The following is an 18919-nucleotide window of genomic DNA, read 5'->3' as shown; positions in this document are numbered from 1 at the left end:
CTACTGGCCCTGGGAAGCCCCCTAGACGGAATGCTTCCCCCGCCCCACACTTTCAGCAGGTGCTTCTCTCACGCTTGGTGTTCTCTGCACCTGCCTGTCTGGCGGGGTCGTGACTCCTGTGAGTGGGGACACGGCTGACCTATTCTGGGTCATGGGAGCCCAGCCTAGGGGCTGGCACCCAGCAGGGTGGGCCGTGGACCAATGGCAGGGGGTGGCAGACGGTCCAGGTGAAGCCAGGAGCTATCCTTAGTGTCATCTCGCCCACGAAGATGGCCATAAAGTTGAGGAGATACGTTCCTGAAAGCCTCTGGAGATGCCATGGGCCCGGAGGGCCCCACAGCTGTCCTGGCTGCCACCTCGCAGTTCATGGAGGCTTTTCCCTCTCCAGAGGCAAACTCCCTGTCCTACCTCCCCCATGGCATTTGGTGAGGTCTCCCTGCCCTGCTCAGCCCTGGCACTCTGTCCTTGAGCCCAGCCCCTGCCCTACCCAAGGGCTGGAGCCACTCACCGTGCTGCCGGCTTTGATCTGAGGCCACTCCAGGGCGATGGTGATGCAGTTAAGAAACACGAAGAGATGAAGGTCAGGACACCACAGTCAAAGAGCTTGTGGGTAATGACGGGGAGGGCTGGGGCCCAGCACCCCTGGCTGAGCCAGATGCTGCTCAGAGCCAGCGATTTGCCAGCCCAGCAAGCAACGTCTACAGAGATGAACACTGTAGGCACTGACACTCCATGATGGCGATCAGCTGGTGCCGGCCGCATGCACCACACACACTCCCATCATGGATTCGGGGAGCCACTGCCATCCAAAAGGTACCTCCTCCTCCCTCACAACAGCTGTTTCTCCACTCAGCATATCTGTTAATCTTTTTCTAATGGACCATCCATCACTCCTGCAAGCACTTCTCTGGGACAGAGACACACGGATGAATACAGACACAGCAAGGGGGAGCCCGAGGAGGGAGGGAATGTAAGGACGATGGGGCAGAGATGGACAGGCAGATACAGAGAAGGGAGTGAGGGGCAAAGGCGGGGTGTAGAGAGACAGGGAGAGAAAAGCAGGTACACAGACTTGAAGAAGGACCAGGACAACGGTGCAATGACAGCGAGGGAGTTAGAGATACGGCCAGAAAGACACGAAAAGAGCAGTCAGACAGACAGACAGACAGATGGCAGAAAGGTTGCCAGAAAGGTTGCTGAAAGCGATGAAGACCCACCTAGGGAAGGCAGAGGTGCTGAAGGCTGAAAACACCAGATTCAGTCAGAGGAAGGAGGTGGGGCGGCAGTGGGAGCCTTCAAGTCCCCGCCTGATGCAGGCTTGGGTGGCACCAGGCTGCCTAGGCTCTGCCATTTCTGCAGGGGTAGATAAAGGGGTGCAGAGGTCAGCTGGCCCCCAGGAAGTCCTCCAGCCCAACACCATCCCCATCATAACAATGGTAGCTAGCGCTGGTTAATCCCCTTCCATGGGCTAGGCATACTAAGCATATTCCATGCATTACCTCGTTGCAACCTCAAGCCCTATATTATCCCCATTTTGCAGACAGGGAGCCTGAGACCCAGAGAGAGTTGACTGGCCAGGGTCATGACCAGGCTGCGGGAAAGTCAGATTTCAAACTCAGGTCTCCTCCCTCTGGCCACAGCCCCACTTCCACGGCCCAGGTGCCTTCACCTGCCCCACTTTTCTGATGAGACCCCAGCTCGGCACAGACATGCCACTTGCTTGCAGGTCTTCCGTGGCTTTCCATTGCCCTAAGGACAAAACCGGCCCCAAGGTCCTTGTGATGAACAGCCCTCCTGGCCTCTTGCACTGTCTGCCCCACCCCTTGTACATATCCTTCTTGAGGGCTTAGGGTCTTTTTTGGGGGGATGACTATGCTCCTGGTCCCTGTACTTGTCTGTCTCACTGATGAACTCCTAGCCATCCTTCAGGATCCATCCCTAGTGCCACCACCTCTATGAAGCCTTTCATGACTACACGTTGGTGTCTCTCTACCTGGGGTTCCCACAGGCTGGAATGTAAGACACGAAGCCACCCCATCCTTTACTTCCCAAAGTCTCTGCAGACTGGGTTGGCAGTGACTTGACACTTCAGAACCCTGAAGGGAGAATAGAGCCCGCTTCGATTCAGCCACTGAATCAGAGGTCTTGAATGCCGTCCCTTGGGAGCTGGGGCCAGTGGCTATGCCCTGACCCAGGGTCAGCCCTACTCAAACGGCTCCTTGCATGCTGCCCTGCTACCCATGTAGCCACCCTCTGTGTGTGTGTGTGTGTGTGTGTGTGTGTGTTTGTGTGTGTGTGTGTTTTGTTCTCCAACTTGGTGGCTAGCCTCCAGCTCCAGGACACGATGAGGCTGCAGGGAAGACCCGCCTAGCTCGGGAGGAGTCAGGGCCTGCACGGGTGTGTGCGAGAGAAGGAGAAGCTGAGACAGGGGGGGCTCCTAGGAGCAATGCCTTCCTGACCTATGCCCCAATTCAACTGTCCACTGCTGATCTCAACCTCTGGGAGCCTGGATCTGCCACTGCTCACCCTGGCACCTTGGGCAAGCCATCTACCTCAGTAAGCCTCAGTTTCCCCATCTGCCTGGTGGGAATAAGATGCTCCCCCAGCCTGCCCCACAGAGCTTCTGAAGAATCACACCAGGAGGAGCTGTGATGCAATGACAGTAGTGTTGATGAAGAAATTGGGCCTCCCTAGAGAAGCCTGGCCACCCACCTGACCTGTCCCACCTGCTTGTCACACAGCCTGGGCTACCCCTACCCAGAGGCGGGGAATTTCAGCCCCATTTCACTGCTTCTTGAGTCACACACAGACCCCTGCCTGGCTGACCCCCCACTTCACCCATCACCTCCTTCTATGCCAGGACCTTCAAGAAACAGCATCTACTGCCATGAGGAGCCTGAATGCAAGCTGTTCTCTGGGTAATGGCCCTGATTTCAGCAGCAGTGGCCACCCTAAAGGCTGTGAGCACCTGCAGTCTAACCCATCATTCAAGCGTCCCTTGACAAGGCCTGGGGTCACCCTGTCCCACTTCACAGAGTGGCACCCTTGCCTCCTACCCTTCCATGACATGGAGCTTTCTGTCAGCCAGGATGAGGTATGGGGCATGGCGAGGACCTTCATGCCGCCTCTTCTGCAGGAGAAGGGCTGCAGTGGTTCACCTGCCCTCTCCTCCTCTCCTTATCTCCCTGCACCCACCTTGGAAGCCCTGGGCCATCTCTTTCTGTGAGTATCACTGGAGACAGCACTGCTCAAAATAAACATGGGGGCAGATCATTTCCTGCAGAGCAGTGTCCGGGAGCTATAGTGGAGCAAATATACCAGTGGGCCCACAGTCGGGCCCTGCTCAGAGCCTGGGTGACCATGGCTGCCACTGGAGCTGCTTTATAAAGAACATTTCAGAGATTATTCCTTGCCCTCACTTTCTCTAATTTTGTGAGGCTCTGGACAGAGGATGATAAATGCATCCAGGGGTGGTGGTATGACAAGGCTCAGAAGCAGTGACTCATCAATGAGGACCTCTACATGCCACGTTCTCAGTGCAGTCAACCCTCCTAGCCACTCTGTGCTGGGGGCTCCGTGCACCCATTTACAGATGGGGTACCAGGTGAGGAAGCCAAGTGACACTCCAGGTCACCCTGCCAGTCAACAGCAGAACCAGGATTTTGTGGTTTCGAGTTTTTGTTTGTTTTGACAAAGGGTCTTGCTCTGTTGCCCAGGCTGGAGTACGGTGGCACAATCATGGCTCACTGCAGCCTCAAAGTCCTGAGTTCAAGCAAACCTCCTGCCTCAGCCTTTCAAGTAGCTGGGACTACAGACGTGCACCACCACATTTGGTTAATTTTTTTTTATTTTTTGTAGAGACAGGGTCCCACTATGTTGTCCAGGCTGGTCTTGAAATCCTGGGCTCAAGCAATCCTCCTGCCTCAGCCTCCTGAGTAACTGGGATTACACATGTGAGCTACTATACTCGAATAATTAAATTTTTGGGGGGTAGAAATGGGGTCTTGCTATGTGGCCCAGGCTGGTCTTGAACTCCTGGGCTGAAGTGATCCTTTTGCCATGGACTCCCACAGTGCTGGGATTACAGGTCTGAGCCACTGAGCCCAGCCAGAGCCAGGACTGAAACCCAAACATGGTGTGATTGATTTGCCTCTCTAGGCAGTGGGCTTACAAGAGTATAAGAGGGGCGAGGTAATAATACCTGCCTTGAAGACGGCTGGACTCACTAGCGCCATGCTGGCTCAGGGCCTGGTGTGGAATGGGTGCACAGTAAATGGTGGCCCACTCTTATGAGGGAAAAGCACCTGCTTGGTAGATGAGGAAGGTGGTCCCAGTGTCTGGGCAGGAGATGCACAGTGGGAACAGCCTGTTTCATCCCTCGGCCTGGTCGGGGAGCCACGTGAAGCCTGCTGTACCCAGAAGAGGCTCCACCAGATTCGAGGTTAGAGAGCTTGCTCCGGTGGATGTGGCAGGATGGAAAGGGGACAGGCCTGAGAAGGAGATCCTGAGGAGGCTTGAGCAGGGACTGTGACATGGCCTGAGGCTGGACCTGCCCCGGCCGTGGTGTCACCTTGGATAGGGTGGGTGAAAAGGCAGGGACCAATCGTACCCTGGCACAGAGGTGTCTGAAAACAGCTCTGATGTGTAGCAACTGACAATTTCTATGGTGTAAATACTCCCTCCATGGCTACCAACTGTTTCATCACTGGCTGATAAAACTCCTGAGTTTGGAAATTAGCTCTCACCAGCTGGCCCCAGCAAGCTACTGGCAAGGCCGGGGCTCAAGTGTAGCAGAGTTGTGCAAGCCCCTCAGTGCTGCCCTGCCTGGAGACTGCAGCCAGCCCCTCAGGACTCATTCCCTGTAGGGCCTTTTGCAGGAATGCTGCCTGCTACTCTCCTGCCCTACCCCTGCAGGCCTGGGTCAGGCACTGGCCACAAGCTGGACTTTAGGCAATGGTGTTCCTGGGGCCCTGTCTTACCAGCTTTCCTCTGCAGACAGCCCTCCTGCCAGCCCTCCCCAGGGACCTTTTTAATTAAGCCAGAATGGCTGGCAAACCAGCAGCTCTGAACAGAGCATCGCAGCCGCCCCAGGAACCCTATTTAGGTAAATTGATCGGAGCCTGTGCTTGGTGAGCTAAGGAAGAGGGAGATGTGAGTGTGGCCCCATGAGGTGCAGCGTATGGGGCCTCTGCAGAAGGAGGGCTACAGGGAAGCAAAGAGAATGTGGAAACTCCAAGCCCTCCCTGGGTGTTGGTCCTGCCACAGGGAGAAGTGGGTCCAAACCTGGCCCCTGAGTGGCAGTAGGACCTTGGGCCAGTGGCTTCTGCCTCTTGGGCCTCAGAATGGACAGCTGTTGGGTGAGGATGCTTACAGGGCTAAGGAGTGGGTCCAGGGGAGCCACCCCACCCAGAGGCTGGTGGACAGCAGAAGCCATGGTGTTTTTCCAAATGGGGCCAGGACTGGACCTACCATCCAGGCTGTCAGCCCCGGGTGGGGCCCATGGATGAGGGCATCTGTGCTGACTCCACGGCCCCTCTTCTCTGTGTCCCCACAGAGGCCCTGCTGTCCTCTCATGCACATCCTCACTGAACTCCTACCACCTCCAGGAAGCTGTCCCCTTTCCTAATCACTATCCCCCCTGGGGTCTGCCAGCCCCGTGTTGGCCCAGGGCCTGGGGCACATTGTTCAGCTCAGTGCCTCCTCCTCCTGTACCTCATGCTCCCAGACTGCAGGAGGGAGATGCAGAGGGGACACGCAAGACAACTGCAGGGCCTCCTTGCCCTCAGCACCATGGGGCTATGGGGACGGAGTCATTGGGATGGGACAGGACACCCTGGCTTGGTGAAGGGACGGTGTGGCAGAGACAAAGGGCCTTGAGTACCGGTGGGAAGGTCTGGATTTTGTCCTGAGGGCAATGTGGAGAAACAGAAGTTTTGAGGCGGGGGAGCGCCCAACCAGACTGCCCCTCTGAAAAAATTACCCCAGCTGTTTGGGGGAGAACAAACAGGCCCAGGTTGCCAGGCTTGGTGGCACATGCCTGTGGCCCCAGCTACTTGGGAGGCAGAAGAGGGAGGATTGCTTGATTGCACCACTGCATTCCAGCCTGGGTGGCAGAGCAAAATCCTATCACTTAAATTTTTTTTTTAAAGGAAGAAGAAAAATAGAAAGGCTCAGGTGGAGAGGTGATGCTGTGCTTGCCTTGGTGTTCAGACTGAGCAGCCTAGGAGGAAAAGAGCCCCAGAGAGGTTCATTCCTATCAAGATTCACTTGTTCAATCATCCATTCCTTGGGCAGACACCCGAGAACCTCCCTTCTCTGAAATTAGCTCTGGGCCAGCAGGCACTAAGGTCACGGGGATGAACTGAACCACCTCAGGTCGTACTTCTGCTGGGACAGAGGCAATCCCAGGCAGATGGGGTTGCCCATGCCTGGGCAGGAGCCTGGGGTTCTCATGCCTATCCCTCGGCCTGGCCCTGGCCTTGCGCACTGGCCTGCTCATGGTGCCCGATGCCCACGCTGATGGTGTTGACCAGGATGGCCATGATAATGCCCTGGTTGAAGTATTTAGTGTCCATGAAACCATGTGGCTTGGCTTGTGTCTCCTGCCATACATCCCTGCACAGCCAGCCAACCCTATCTGCTTGCACCTCCTCCTTCCCCACTTCTGAGGAGGCTATGTATCTGCTGCTCCAGGGGCCATTCCCACACACCTTGTCCTCGCCACCAGCGGAGCAGCTGGGCCTGAACCCTCCTGGCCCAAGTCGGTGCTGCCCAGGCCTGAGGACCACCCACTGGCCTCATGCTGGCAGCAAGGGCAGCTGGCGGGGTCGGAGGCCAGCGTGATGGAGATGGACTGCACCAGGCTATGGAGCATGGTGTCCAGGGAGCTACATCACAGGCACAGCTCTGAAAAGCAAACAGAGGCAGGGTCAGTGCCCACACCAGGCCCAACCCAGCCTGGAACACATCCTTGAGTGTGCTCAGCTCCCAGGCCCACGAGGTCTGCCTGGACTTGGGTGACTCATGGAACAGACCCGGAGCCCCACTCATGGAGCTTGGGAACCACATGTAATTCTGAAAGAGCCAGGCCAATGTGAGGGTGGCCCCCCTCAGAGGAGGCCACGGTACAGGGGATGGGGATGATGGTTTGTTTCCCAGGGAGGGGAGGAGGCATGAAGCTCTGGGGCTGGGGCAGGGGCAGGCCCTCACTCTGGAAGGCCCCAGGACTTCCCACCATGCAAGGGAGAGTCACAGCTGGCTGGGGGCGAGGGGGCAGGCAGGAAGTGCAGGCAAGGAGCAGGAACTTCATCCCTCTGCTGCCTGTGGATCACTGAGGATCACTGGGTTGGCTCTGGACTGAGTTCCACATGACCATTTCAAAGAGGTATCAGAGAGGCCTCTGTATTTTTCTATGTATTCCTAGAATAAACACATTTTGCTCATGTAAGCGAAGGAAGGACCATAAAAGGGAAAGAAAGCATTGTCATACCTGCCCTTTATTTTTATACTTGCCTCCAAATACCTCCTGAGTCCCGGGTAAGGACTCTGCCTCTTTCGCAAATCTGGAGCCCCGGGGGGCAGTCAGGAGCCAGGGTGGGCAGTCAGGAGCCAGGGTGGGCAGTCAGGAGCCAGGGTGGGCAGTCTGGAGCCAGGGTGGGCAGTCAGGAGCCAGGGTGGGCAGTCAGGAGCCAGGGTGGGCAGCCAGGAGACCTGGGGGCAGTCCCACCTCTCCCCGGACGACAGGCCAAAGCCCTTCCCAGGACCAGCTTACTGCTCCCACCTGGACAGGGGGCTGCACCCTATTCTTGTTTCCCAGGGCAGAGGAAAAAGGGAAGCAGGGAGGTCCAGGGATGGGGGCAAGGGTGCCAGAAGGGACTGAGTGGCTGCAGGAAGGCCCTCGGAGTAAACGCTTTTCCCATACATCCTCCAGAAATGCTGGTGCAAGCCTTGCCCAGGTCTCAGCTCCCACATCTGGTGCTGGGCCTGCCCACTGGCCATCTCCACAACCATGCCTGGATGGTTGGCACCAGAGGATGGGTGAACAGCAGCTCTTAGCATGCCTCCCAAGAACAGATTCCCAGAACGGGAGAGCTGGAAGGACAGGGCTTTCCAGAGCAGGGGGCCTGGGGCAGCTGACTCCCACCGCTGCGGGCCACGTGCTCGGGTCCCCTGTCCTCACTTTCTGGGTGGGGGACAGGCCTGCAGAGGGCCACGGCTGCTCAAGTGCAGTCCCCATGCCTGCTGATTTCCTTCTTGGCACCAACAGGGAGAAGTGGCGCTGGTGCTGCGGGCAGGGCCTACCTCATGTGGCCCTGGTTTGCCTCCTCCCAAGAGAGTAATCATTTCCAGGGAGGGCAGGTGCCCACAGCCTGGCAACCCTGATGCCCAAGATGCTGTGTGAACCACCCTAAGTGCCTCCTTTCATCACCCGGACCCTTAGTTTTCTCATCTGAAAACTAGGGATAATACTACCATCTTCTCCCTTCTCAAGAGTGTGTTCTGGAACAGATGAGATAATCACGGGGAGAACCCCTTTCCAAGCCTAAAATCATAACCCTCAGCCACATGCAGTGGCTCATGCCTGTAATCCCAGCACTTTGGGAGGCTGAGGTGGGAGGATCACTTGAACCTAGGATTTTGAGACCAGCTTGGGCAACCTACAGTGACACCCGTCTCTGAAAAGAAAAATTAAAAATTAGCCAGGTGTGGTGGCTCATGCCTGTAGACCCAGCTACTTGGGAAGCTGAGGTGGGAGAATGGCATAAGCATAGGAGTTCGAGGTTGCAGTGAGCTTTGTTTGCACCACTGTACTCCAGCCTGGGTGATAGAGTGAGACCCTGTCTCAACGAAAACAACAACAAAAAACAAAAACATAACTCTCACAGCCCCACGGCAAGCAGAGCCCAGGGTGGCATGAGTCCCCAACAAGCCACAGCTTTGAGGGGCAGGCCCACAGGCTTTCTGTGCCCAGTGCCCAGTGCCATTGCTCGGGTGTGCTGGAAAGCAGGGGAGGGCAGCAGAAACCCAGAGAAGGGTGGCATGGATCGCAGCAGGAGAAGAATTTTAGCTTTTCGAGACTGAGGACAGACAATTGTTAATTTCTTTCAAGAATGGATCCTAGGGCTGTCTTGGCACACAAAGAAATCAAGGGAATTTCTCCAGGGCAAAGGCTGAGTTTCCCCAGCCCCAGGCCTAGCTCAGTGCAGGCTTTGGCAGGTGCTGGGAGAGGGAAGAAAGGAGTGGGGATGGAGCTCCCCTTGGGGCTGTGAAGGAAACACTTTGAGTGCGAAATGAAGACCTGGCATTTGGAGGCTGCTGGGCCTGCAGATATGCTGGGAAGGGGTGATACTTTGCACACAGTGCCTGAGTGCCCTGTTGGATGCTGGGCCACTTGCTGTAGTGCCTGGGCTCCTTGACTTGGGGCCTGGGTTTGATGGAGGAGGGGGCGTTCAGGCTCAGGGCCTGGTACCTGCTCTGCAAGTAAAGGCCCAGGGTGCAGTGCTTGACCTTGTGCGAGATATGGCAGACATCCTGGAAGATCTCGTAGCAGTCGCCAGGCTCAGAGTAGCTGGCCACTGTGCTGAGGACAGGTAGTGCTTCTGCTGCTGCTTGGTCTCTGAGAAGTGGGTCGCTATGACAACGAGGCTCAGGTTGATCATGAAGAAGGACACCACCTGTGACCAGTGGCAGAAAAGGACAGAGACAAGGACAGGAATGGGTGGACAGAGGGGTGAGAGAGGCAGAGTCGTGGGCAGGGCCAGCAGGGAGATACGGGAAGGAGGAGGTAGAGGGAGATGGAGAGATGGAGACAGAGATGAAGATGGGGGTACGGAGGCAGAAATGAAGCAAGAAGGAGGAGTAGGGACCAACCAGAGACACAGAGGCCTGAGCAGGGAGCAGACAGCAAGAGACAGCGGGATACAGAAACATGGTAACAGACATGTGAGACAGTAAGACGGGCTCAGAGAAGGAGTGGAGATGCAGGGGTTCAGGTGGGGACTGGGAAAGAGAGGAGCAGGGGAGGTGGAGGGGCCCAGAGTGATGCAGGCACAGACACAGATGGGACAATAAAAGATTGCTGAGGCCTCACTCTAGGAGAAAGTGATGGCCCAGGCAGCTCCCCAGGCCAGACTGGGATCTGCTTCAAAGCCCAGCTCCCTTCAGAGCCCTAGGCCCTGGCCTGGGCCTCCCATCTGCCTGAGATACCAGCACTGAGCCCAGGGAGGGAGGCCACAGCCAGTCTTGGGCTTTCCAGGCCCAGGCCTGCCTTCTTTATGGCCTCTGGCCTCAGCTAGGCTCCCAGATGAGAAAAGAAACGATCCCTTGGGGTTTTCACGTGGCTTTATTTGTGCTTAGTTGGGATGGTGGAGGGAGAGACTGCCCCAGTCAGCATAGGGATCCTGCCCCATCATGGCTCTGCTGGCTCCAGGAGCAGGGCTCCCCTCCAGCTTCCAGGTATCGGGGTGCAGCCCCATCCCCATCCCCAGCATTTGCTGAGCTTGGGAGTGAGCTCAGTTGCCTGCCAGCTGGAGGAGATGCTTTCATCTCCCTCAAGCTGCCCGCCAGGAGGCTCTCACAGGCTGCAGCCTCATCAGTGATTGATCCTTCCCTCCCGTCCACTCCCCCACTGGCATGACTGGGGAGCAGGGGTCCTAAGGCAAGGGCAGGGTTGGGGAGGGGTGGCTGCTGGCCCAGAGGACTCTGGGAAAATCCCCTGCTTCTTAGGTAAGAAGATGCCTTCTCATCCCTGTCTGTCACCTCATCCACAAGCATTTCCTGGTGATCTGCCCTGCGCCAGGCCTGTGTGTGGGTCACAGGAAGAGAGGGCTTGGCCCTGCCCTCTGGGACAACACACTTGTCAGGCTCCTACCTGGTCCTGCCTCTGCAGCTGCTGCCCTGGGCTACCCAGGCAGGCCCCCATTCCCTCTGAACCTCCACTTCCCCATCTGTCAAATAGGAGGCTCAGTCAGGCCAGATAAGCCAAGAACTTTTCTAATCAGAAGGAGCACTGAGGGTGAGTTTTGAACATTATTCTGCTGATATTTCTGGTCTTTTGGCTCTTACGACTCATAAATATTCTTGTACACGTCTGTATAAAAGCCATCCCTTTTTTGGATAAACATCCAGGAGTGCTGGTAAGTGACAGGCAGGATTTGACCCTGAAGGCCAGGCTGGGGCTCCAGTTCCTAACATGCACCCCACACCTCATGGCAAGGGTGTCTCTCAGGAATGCCCTCCCCAACCCCTCCCTATCCCCCTCCCTGCCTGGAGACACTTTCCTTGGCCTTCTAGGTTCAGCTCTAGATCATATCCTATGAGAAGCGAGAAGCCCCACTGGTCCCTACCCAGGCAGTCTTGTACCTGCTCTGGGCTTCCAGGCCCCTCTCTGCCATAGTACAGAGCGCCCAGCGTCCTTTTTGTCAATGCATCCAGTTCCCCAGTGAGACAGTACAGAGGAAAGATGCCGCGATGAAAGTTCTCCACGTCTCCACCTGGAAGTGGTTGGTGAGTGTTTGTGGAATGACAGCGTCCTGACACCCACACAATCAGAAAGAGGCTGAACACTTGCTGGCAGCCTTGCTGTGTGAACCTGGGTGAGTCCCGTCTTGTCTAGGCCTTAGTCTCTATCTGCATAGTGACAGGTTGGGCTGAGGTTCTCTGTGGTCCCACCTCTGACCTCTGTGTGTTACACCCCAAGAAAAGCCTCCAGGTAACAGATGTCACTGAGGACAGCCCCAAAAAAGGACACTGAGGAAATCATGGATGCCCCTGACCAAGACCCTGCCTGGTTCCCCCAGGTTCTAAGCTAGGATCTCCAATTCCTACCTTCTGATCATCCAGAAAATATCCTGCTGACTCTTTGTGAACCCTGGTTCCCAACTTCTCTGCTCCCTGCCCTAAAAATGCCTTGTGAGTTAAGGTCTAAATCTCACTTCTCTCTGCAGGAGTCACAGACATGGGATGACTCTGGCCTTACTCTCCACCCAGAGCTGAACTTGATTTGTCAGCTTTCAACAATCCTCTCTCAGAGGAGTGTTCCGCTCCCCCCTCCGCCTCGCTTTCATACACAAGCCGGTGAATGGCAGCTCACACTTCCTGGATGCTCACCTTATCTGCCTAGGCCACCATGAGGAATGAATGTACAGAGGGCCAAGTTCTGTGCCTGCATTTCAGGTTTTCTGTCTTCTTTTTCTTCGTGGGCATCACTTCTGCCTGTGCCTTAACTTCCCTTTCCTCTCTTACTGACCTCCGTCTATTTCCTGCTTCTATCCTGTTGGTCCTGATTCCCAATGATCTAGGAGGTTAAAACTGTGTATTAGGGCCGGGCGTGGTGGCTCACGCCTGTAATCCCAACACTTTGGGAGGCCGAGGTGGGTGGATCACGAGGTCAAGAGATCGAGACCATCCTGGTCAACATGGTGAAACCCCGTCTCTACTAAAAATACAAAAAATTAGCTGGGCATAGTGGCGCCTGCCTGTAATCCCAGCTACTCAGGAGGCTGAGGCAGGAGAATTGCCTGAACCCAGGAGGCGGAGGTTGCAGTGAGCTGAGATCGCGCCATTGCACTCCAGCCTGGGTAACAAGAGCGAAACTCTGTCTCAAAAAAAAGAAAAAACAAACAAACAAACAAAAAAACTGTATTAGTAGGAGTCCGCAGAACTGCATGGGTGGCAGGGCTGCACTCACTCGATGAAATTCTCCTCCAGGAAGCAGCGGTTACACAGCAGGGCCACCCAGAGCTGCGCACCTATGATGCCAAAGGTGAAGAAAACGAAGCAGAGCAGCAGGATCTTCAGCTTTCCGAGTCAAATCTCAAAGGATCTATTTTATGCAAGGTAAAGGACTAAAACAAAATGAAACAAAGTCTTTGGAGCTTGAAAGAAATTTATGGATTGCATCGGGTCTAACATAATATACAAAACATCAAAACCACTTTGATTCATAAGCTAGAGATGGCTTCATAAGATCAATAACACTTAATGAGAAATGCACTGTCAAAAACTGTAATGAGACACTGCTAAAAAATGCTAGCCTTGCTTGCCTTTGAAATGTTTTATTTGTGATTATATGCACGGCTGTCTTAACTTTCATACTGTTAAAAGTTGCAGAAGTGCTGAGAAGGAAACATGGAAGTTTATCCTTATTGATCACTACAAAAAATTAAAAAGAGATAAAAACTAGCATCACCAAATGCCTCTCCATTATGTGTGTTTGGTTGATTATTTTTTGGGGGGAGAATAAAATAAAAAGATCTATAGCACTATGTATATAATTTGGTTTATACCATTATATAAAATGGTTTATATAATTTTATATTAAAACTGTACATACGTTGGTGTGTTTCTGAAATATGTTCATGAACTAAAATACAATAAGGTCAGAATTTTTACTTTGCTGCTATTTTTCTATTATTTAATTTTTTAAAAATTGAGGTAAAATATATAATTTACACTCTTTACAATTTTTAAGTGTGCATTTTGGTAGTAATAAAGACATTTATATATTTTTTCCCTTTCATTTTTATTTTATTAGGATTCTTGTACAACCCAGCCAGTGATTTCTCAGACCTTAATGTGTCATAAAGTTACTTATCTGGCTGGGTGTGGTGGCTTATGCCTGTAATCCCAGCTCTTTGGGAGGCTGCAGCGGGCAGATCACTTGAGGTCAGAAGTTAATCAGCAGCCTGGGCAACATGGTGAAACCCCGTCTCCACTAAAAATTCAAAAATTAGCTGGGTATGGTGGTGGGTGCCTGTAATCCCAGGTACTTGGGAAGCCAGGTACTTGGGAGGCAGGAGAATCACTTGAACTCCGGAGGTTGAGGGTGCAGTGAGCCAAGATTGCAACACTGCACTCCAGCCTGGGTGATAGAGTAAGACTGTCTAAAAAAAAGAAAAAAAGGGTACTTGTTTTAATTTTGAAATAAAATAAAACTATAAAGCTAGCTAGTTTCCCAGCACTCAGGCCTTTAGGACTTGAGCAGCATGAAACAGTGGTAAGGAGAGAAAGAGGAAGAGGGCTGTGCGGTCACTCACTTAAGCAGTAAACCAGCCAAACCAGCAACACATTGAACAGCCTCTTTTCACTTTTTAATAGTAATTACTGTTCCTCTAAATATTATTTTTTATCATTTTACACTTTGTTAACTTCCTATGGTACAGAGAAAGTTTATCACACACTTTTCATTTCCTCTTTCCTAACAAATGGTTTCCAGTCACCGTTTTGTAAAACAAGGAATAAATGTCCCTAAGCTCACCATCAGTTTGTCTTATTTAAACCTTTGATGACTGAATTGCATGCTCTGCCTTTAAATATTCTTCTTAGTATATTAGAGACTTTTAAATTTGTCTTATTTCCTAAACTGTCACCATCTCCTTGTGACTCAGGATTTTCTTCTCAGTTACTTTGCAAACCAGGGTCCTCCGGCCAGTGATTGCCCCATCCAATCTGCATTTGGCCAAACTACCCACTGCAGGAGAAGGCCTACCCACTCAGCCCACCTGGGCCGAGTCTGGCTTGTGCACTGGTTCCCAAGTTCCTGTTCTGTGCCTCAGAAGAATGTGGATGCACTGACAATCAAAGGCTAAGCAAGGTGGAGAATTTTAAGATGGGGGAGTTTGAGTGATAAAAACAGCTTTCAGTGGAAAGGGTGAAAGCTGTTTCCTATCCAAAGGCAGGAAAGTCTCCCTAATATGGCTGAGAGTAGGGCTTTTTATGGACTCAGAATGGGGAGTGCATGCTGACTGGTTTGTGAGTATTCAAAAAAGTTTGAAGTGAACACACCACCTTTTAGGAATATTCATTGTGTGAGATTATCTGTGTGTTTTTCAATTAAACCACACACAGTTGTTAACTTTGTTGGATAATTTTGAGGACCTTTTATCTGTTGTTCGATTATGTGTTGCAGAATTGTCTGTTCAGGTTCTTTGCGAGTTACTAGATTAGATTCTTTTGCTACTTTGTAGTGTTTTTTGCATACACCCTAGATAACAACTCATGAATTACATGGTTGCCTGAAATTTTTGCCTCATCTATAGGATGCTTTTTTATTTGGGAAGTAGTTTCTTTGCTGTGCAGAAACTTCTTGGGTTGATGTAGTCCATGTTTATTTTTGTGTTTTATGTGTGTAATTTTGGTCACCCATATAAGAAAACACGTTATCAGTGACAGGATTGAGTTGCTTGCAAAATAAACTTTAGTCTTATACTTGGCCTGATTATCTGCATAAAGTACAGTAAGAACAGTTATTTTCCACACAGGCTTTAAAAATTAGCCTTGATGGAACTCTGTTCCACAAGGAATGTCAGAGAAGACCTCTTAAACTTGAGCCCAGCCATGGGTTTATACCGCGACTGCACCAGGCTAATTTTTGTATTAGTAGTAGAGACAGGGGTTTCTCCATATTGGCAGGCTGGTCTCAAACCCTTGACCTCAGGTGATCTGCCACCTTGGCCTCCCAAAGTTCTGGAATTACTGGCATGAGCCACCAAGCCCGGCCCCTCTTCTTCAGGACCCAGGATAACATGGGGCTCCAGGGCCTATTAGAAAGTGACAGGAAAATTGCTTGAACCCAGGAGCGCAGGTTGCAGTGAGACCAAATGGCACCACTGCACTCCAGCCTGGGCAGAGCGAGATTCTGTCACGAAAAAAAGAGGGGGTTGGGGGGATGCGGGTATGGTTTTGGAGAAAGGGGAACTCATACATGGTAGGTGAAAATGTTAATCAGAATCCACACCACGGAAAACATATAAATAGGTGGAGACTCCTCAAATAATTGACACTACAGATGTCCCCTGCTCTAGCGAGGTCTCTTTCTAAACGTTCTGAGACGTCAGAATAACCTTGGACCTCAACTCTGCGGCCTCTGGGCCAAGCGCTCCTATGCTGGACGCAGGTTGGACACCGTTCCCAACCAAAGTGTGGACGCTGGGGCGGCCAAGACCTCACAGCAGCCGCCACCCAGACTACTGGGGCCCAGATGCCCACAAAGGAGTCAGGGGCCAAAGGCAGCGGCGGCGAGCAGCCGGGAAGGAGCAGGGAGGCCCGGAGGGTTCCCAGTGGTGTCCATGCCCCACCACTTACCGTGAAGACCTGCCTCCTCCGCCATCACATGGAAGCCACCACTGCTTCTTCGAAGCTGGCTCCTGCTCACTGGGACCGCGCTGCCGGCTAGCTGGTACCCTGTCGCCGCTTCCGCTTACGGCTGCTTCTGCTCCCTGCCGCACCTGCTCTCCGGGACGGCGCTGCCACTTCTTGACGCGCCGCTTCTGCTGGCCCCGACCACGCCATAGCATCTGCTCGCAAGGAGGACCACTCTGCTTCCACTCGCTGGGACTATGCTGCCACCTGTGGCCGCCGCTTCCACTTGCTCGGACCACACCGCCGCCGCTTCTGCTCACTGTGACGCCGCGGCTTCTGCTGGACCCTTCACGGAAGCGCATCTTGGCTTCCATAGGGGCGCGCACTCTGACAGCGTCCCTAGCGACAGGCTGAAGCACCACCCCCTCTTAAAGGGGCCCCGGCCGGGACCGCACAGAAGCAGCCTTGTGTTGTGGGACAGGCTGAGCCTCTGCCCAGCCCCAGGGGTGGACGAAAGGCACCCAGTCCCTCATCCTCAGCTCTAGGGCCCTAGAGGTCACTGGAGTGGAGCCCTGTGACTCCAGCCCCGAGATCGGCTCCCTTTGCCTGGGGAGCACCCAGGAACTGCCCATGCCCTCCTCTGGACCTCAGGCTCATGATCCGCAAAGGAAGCAGCCTGGCCGGAGCTCTGGGGTCCCGCAAGCGCGGCGCCTCTGGATGTAGGGTGGGCTCCCTTGCCCCTCTGTAGAGGGGGCCCTTAGAACCACGGACACCTGGGGGCTGGAGGGACAGTCCTGAGGGCAGCAGGGCCTCCCCGGCCTCACTGTCCGCATCTCTTCTGTGGGAGCCCAGGGGCCTCACTAGGGCCCAGACACCTCAGACTCACCAGGGCTGCCTGGGTCACTGGGCTCCCCAGGAGGCAGGCAGGGGCCCTGGGGTCCAGCGCTGCCACACCTCAACTCCATCCTAGGTCAGCACCCGGAGGGGCCCTGTGGACCAGAACCAGCCCACCCCTTCCCAGGGAGAGGGACCCGCATCGCATCTGTCTCTGTGACACCCACCGGGAGGGGCCGTGCTGACCTCTCCCAGGGATCTGGGGGGCGAGGCGGGGGAATCCCAGCCACCTGGCCATCATGCTGAAACCTCATCTCTACTAAATATACAAAAATCAGCTGGGCGTAGATCACTACGCTGTAATGCCAGCTACTGGAGGGGCTGAGGCAGGAGAATCGCTTGAACCCGAGAGGAGGAGGTTGCAGTGAGCCAAGATCACACCACTGCATTCCAGCCTGGGCGACAGAGCAAGTCTGTCTCAGAAAAGAAAAGAGTAGGCCTCTCCGTCAGTGGACTGAGAGGAATCTGTAGCAAAGAATCCCAACATCTCCCCCCGTAGTGTCAGAGAAGCCAGGGAGAGAGCTGAGACAGCCACACCCACCCCTGACCCATACCCCATTCTGGGACAGCCTGAGCTTCCACTCCACCTGCTGGTAATGAAGAGCCCTCCCCCTTCCTGCCGGGCAGTGTCAGAGGAGGCAAAGTTGGGGAGCCTGGATCTTCACTACCACCCAGTGGGAATGGGGCCACCCCAATGGGGTGTCAGCAGAAACCACAAGGGGAGCCAGACCCTGCCCAGTAAAAAGAAAAAGAGCTCCATTGGGTCTAAACGGAGACTGAGTGGGGAACCTGGACTTTACTCGGTGGGGAGTTGGGGAGAGATAGCATGGGGAGAAATGCCACATATAGGTGAAGGGGAGGAAGGCAGCAAATCACGCTGCCACGTATGCACCTATGCAACAATCTTGCATGTTCTTCACATGTACCCCAAAACCTAAAATGCAATAAAAAAAATCACAACAACAACAAGAACAAATAATAATAATACAGATTGATGCCTGTATACTCTTTACTAGTTTTCCATAGTGGGGACATCTTGCAAACTGTAGTATCTCAGCCAGAATTCTGAGATTAATACAATCCACCGATCGTCAGATCTCCCATTTCACTTGCACTCGTGTGTATATTTATGCAGTTTGATCACATATGCAGGGTTGTGCATTCACCACCACATCAGGAAGATCTCTGGTGTTGCTCTTTTATAACCACATCCACCTCCTTCTTCCCTTTTCATGTCCTCCCTGCATCCCTAACCCCTTGCTAACAACTAATCTGTTCCCTATTTTCATAATTTTGTTGTTTCAAGCATGCTATATAAATTGTATAGTGTACAACTGTTTGAGACCGTTGTATTTTTTCAGCAGAATTCTCTAGAGACTCATCCAAGTTGTGTGCATCAATGATTTGATCCCATTTATTTATTTATTTATGAAACTGAGTCTCACTCTGTCGCCCAGGCTGGAGTGCAGTTGTGTGACCTCAGCTCACTGCAACCTCCACTTCTGGGGTTCAAGTAATTATCTGCCTCAGCCTCCTGAGTAGCTGGAATTACAGGCGCCCGCCACCATGCCTGGCTAATTTTTGTATTTTTAGTAGAGACGAGGTTTCACCATTTTGGCCAGGCTGGTCTTGATCTCCTGACCTCATGATCCACCTACCTCGGCCTCCCAAACTGCTGGGTTTACAAGTGTGAACCACTATGCCGAACCCCTGATCCTTTTTATTGCAGAACAGTATTCCATGTTGAGGGTGTAGCTCCGTTTTTGTTTAACCATTTATCCATTGTAAGGCTTCTGGGTTGTCTCCAAGTTTTGCCTATTTTGAATAAAGTTGCTACTTACATTTGCATACATGGTTTTGTTGAAAACCATACATGGCACTTTTTTGTAGTCCATTTTAAGAAGAAAAAAAAAGAACACTTTATACTCAGAGAGGTGTATCCACT

General features: G+C 53.2%; 1 protein-coding gene across 1 annotated transcript; it reads right to left on the bottom strand.

Moving 5' to 3' along the window:
• Positions 1-5419: 5419 nt before the first annotated feature.
• On the bottom strand, positions 5420-16454 carry LOC135277190 (uncharacterized). The gene is made up of 3 exons (XM_064382925.1): positions 16084-16454; positions 9508-9999; positions 5420-6906 (listed from the first exon to the last, which is right to left on the bottom strand). Exons 1-3 carry the CDS (start codon positions 16452-16454, stop codon positions 6888-6890), a joined length of 882 nt encoding a protein of 293 aa, XP_064238995.1. The 3' UTR covers positions 5420-6887.
• Between the last annotated feature and the right edge of the window lie 2465 nt (positions 16455-18919).

The sequence above is a fragment of the Aotus nancymaae genome, unplaced genomic scaffold (genome assembly GCF_030222135.1).
Source record: "Aotus nancymaae isolate 86718 unplaced genomic scaffold, 86718_ANA_hifiasm-v0.15.2.pri h1tg000030l, whole genome shotgun sequence".
Lineage (NCBI taxonomy): Eukaryota > Metazoa > Chordata > Mammalia > Primates > Aotidae > Aotus > Aotus nancymaae.
This window is presented reverse-complemented; position numbering and strand designations above follow the sequence as displayed.

Bases quoted from the DNA above. Each gene is read 5' to 3' on its own strand.
- LOC135277190 (XM_064382925.1), bottom strand. From the start codon at position 16,454: ATGGAAGCCAAGATGCGCTTCCGTGAAGGGTCCAGCAGAAGCCGCGGC. The intron at 10,000-16,083 runs GTAAGTGGTGGG...TCTCTTTCCCAG, and splicing joins GGAGGAGGCAGGTCTTCACG to TCCCCACCTGAACCCCTGCA.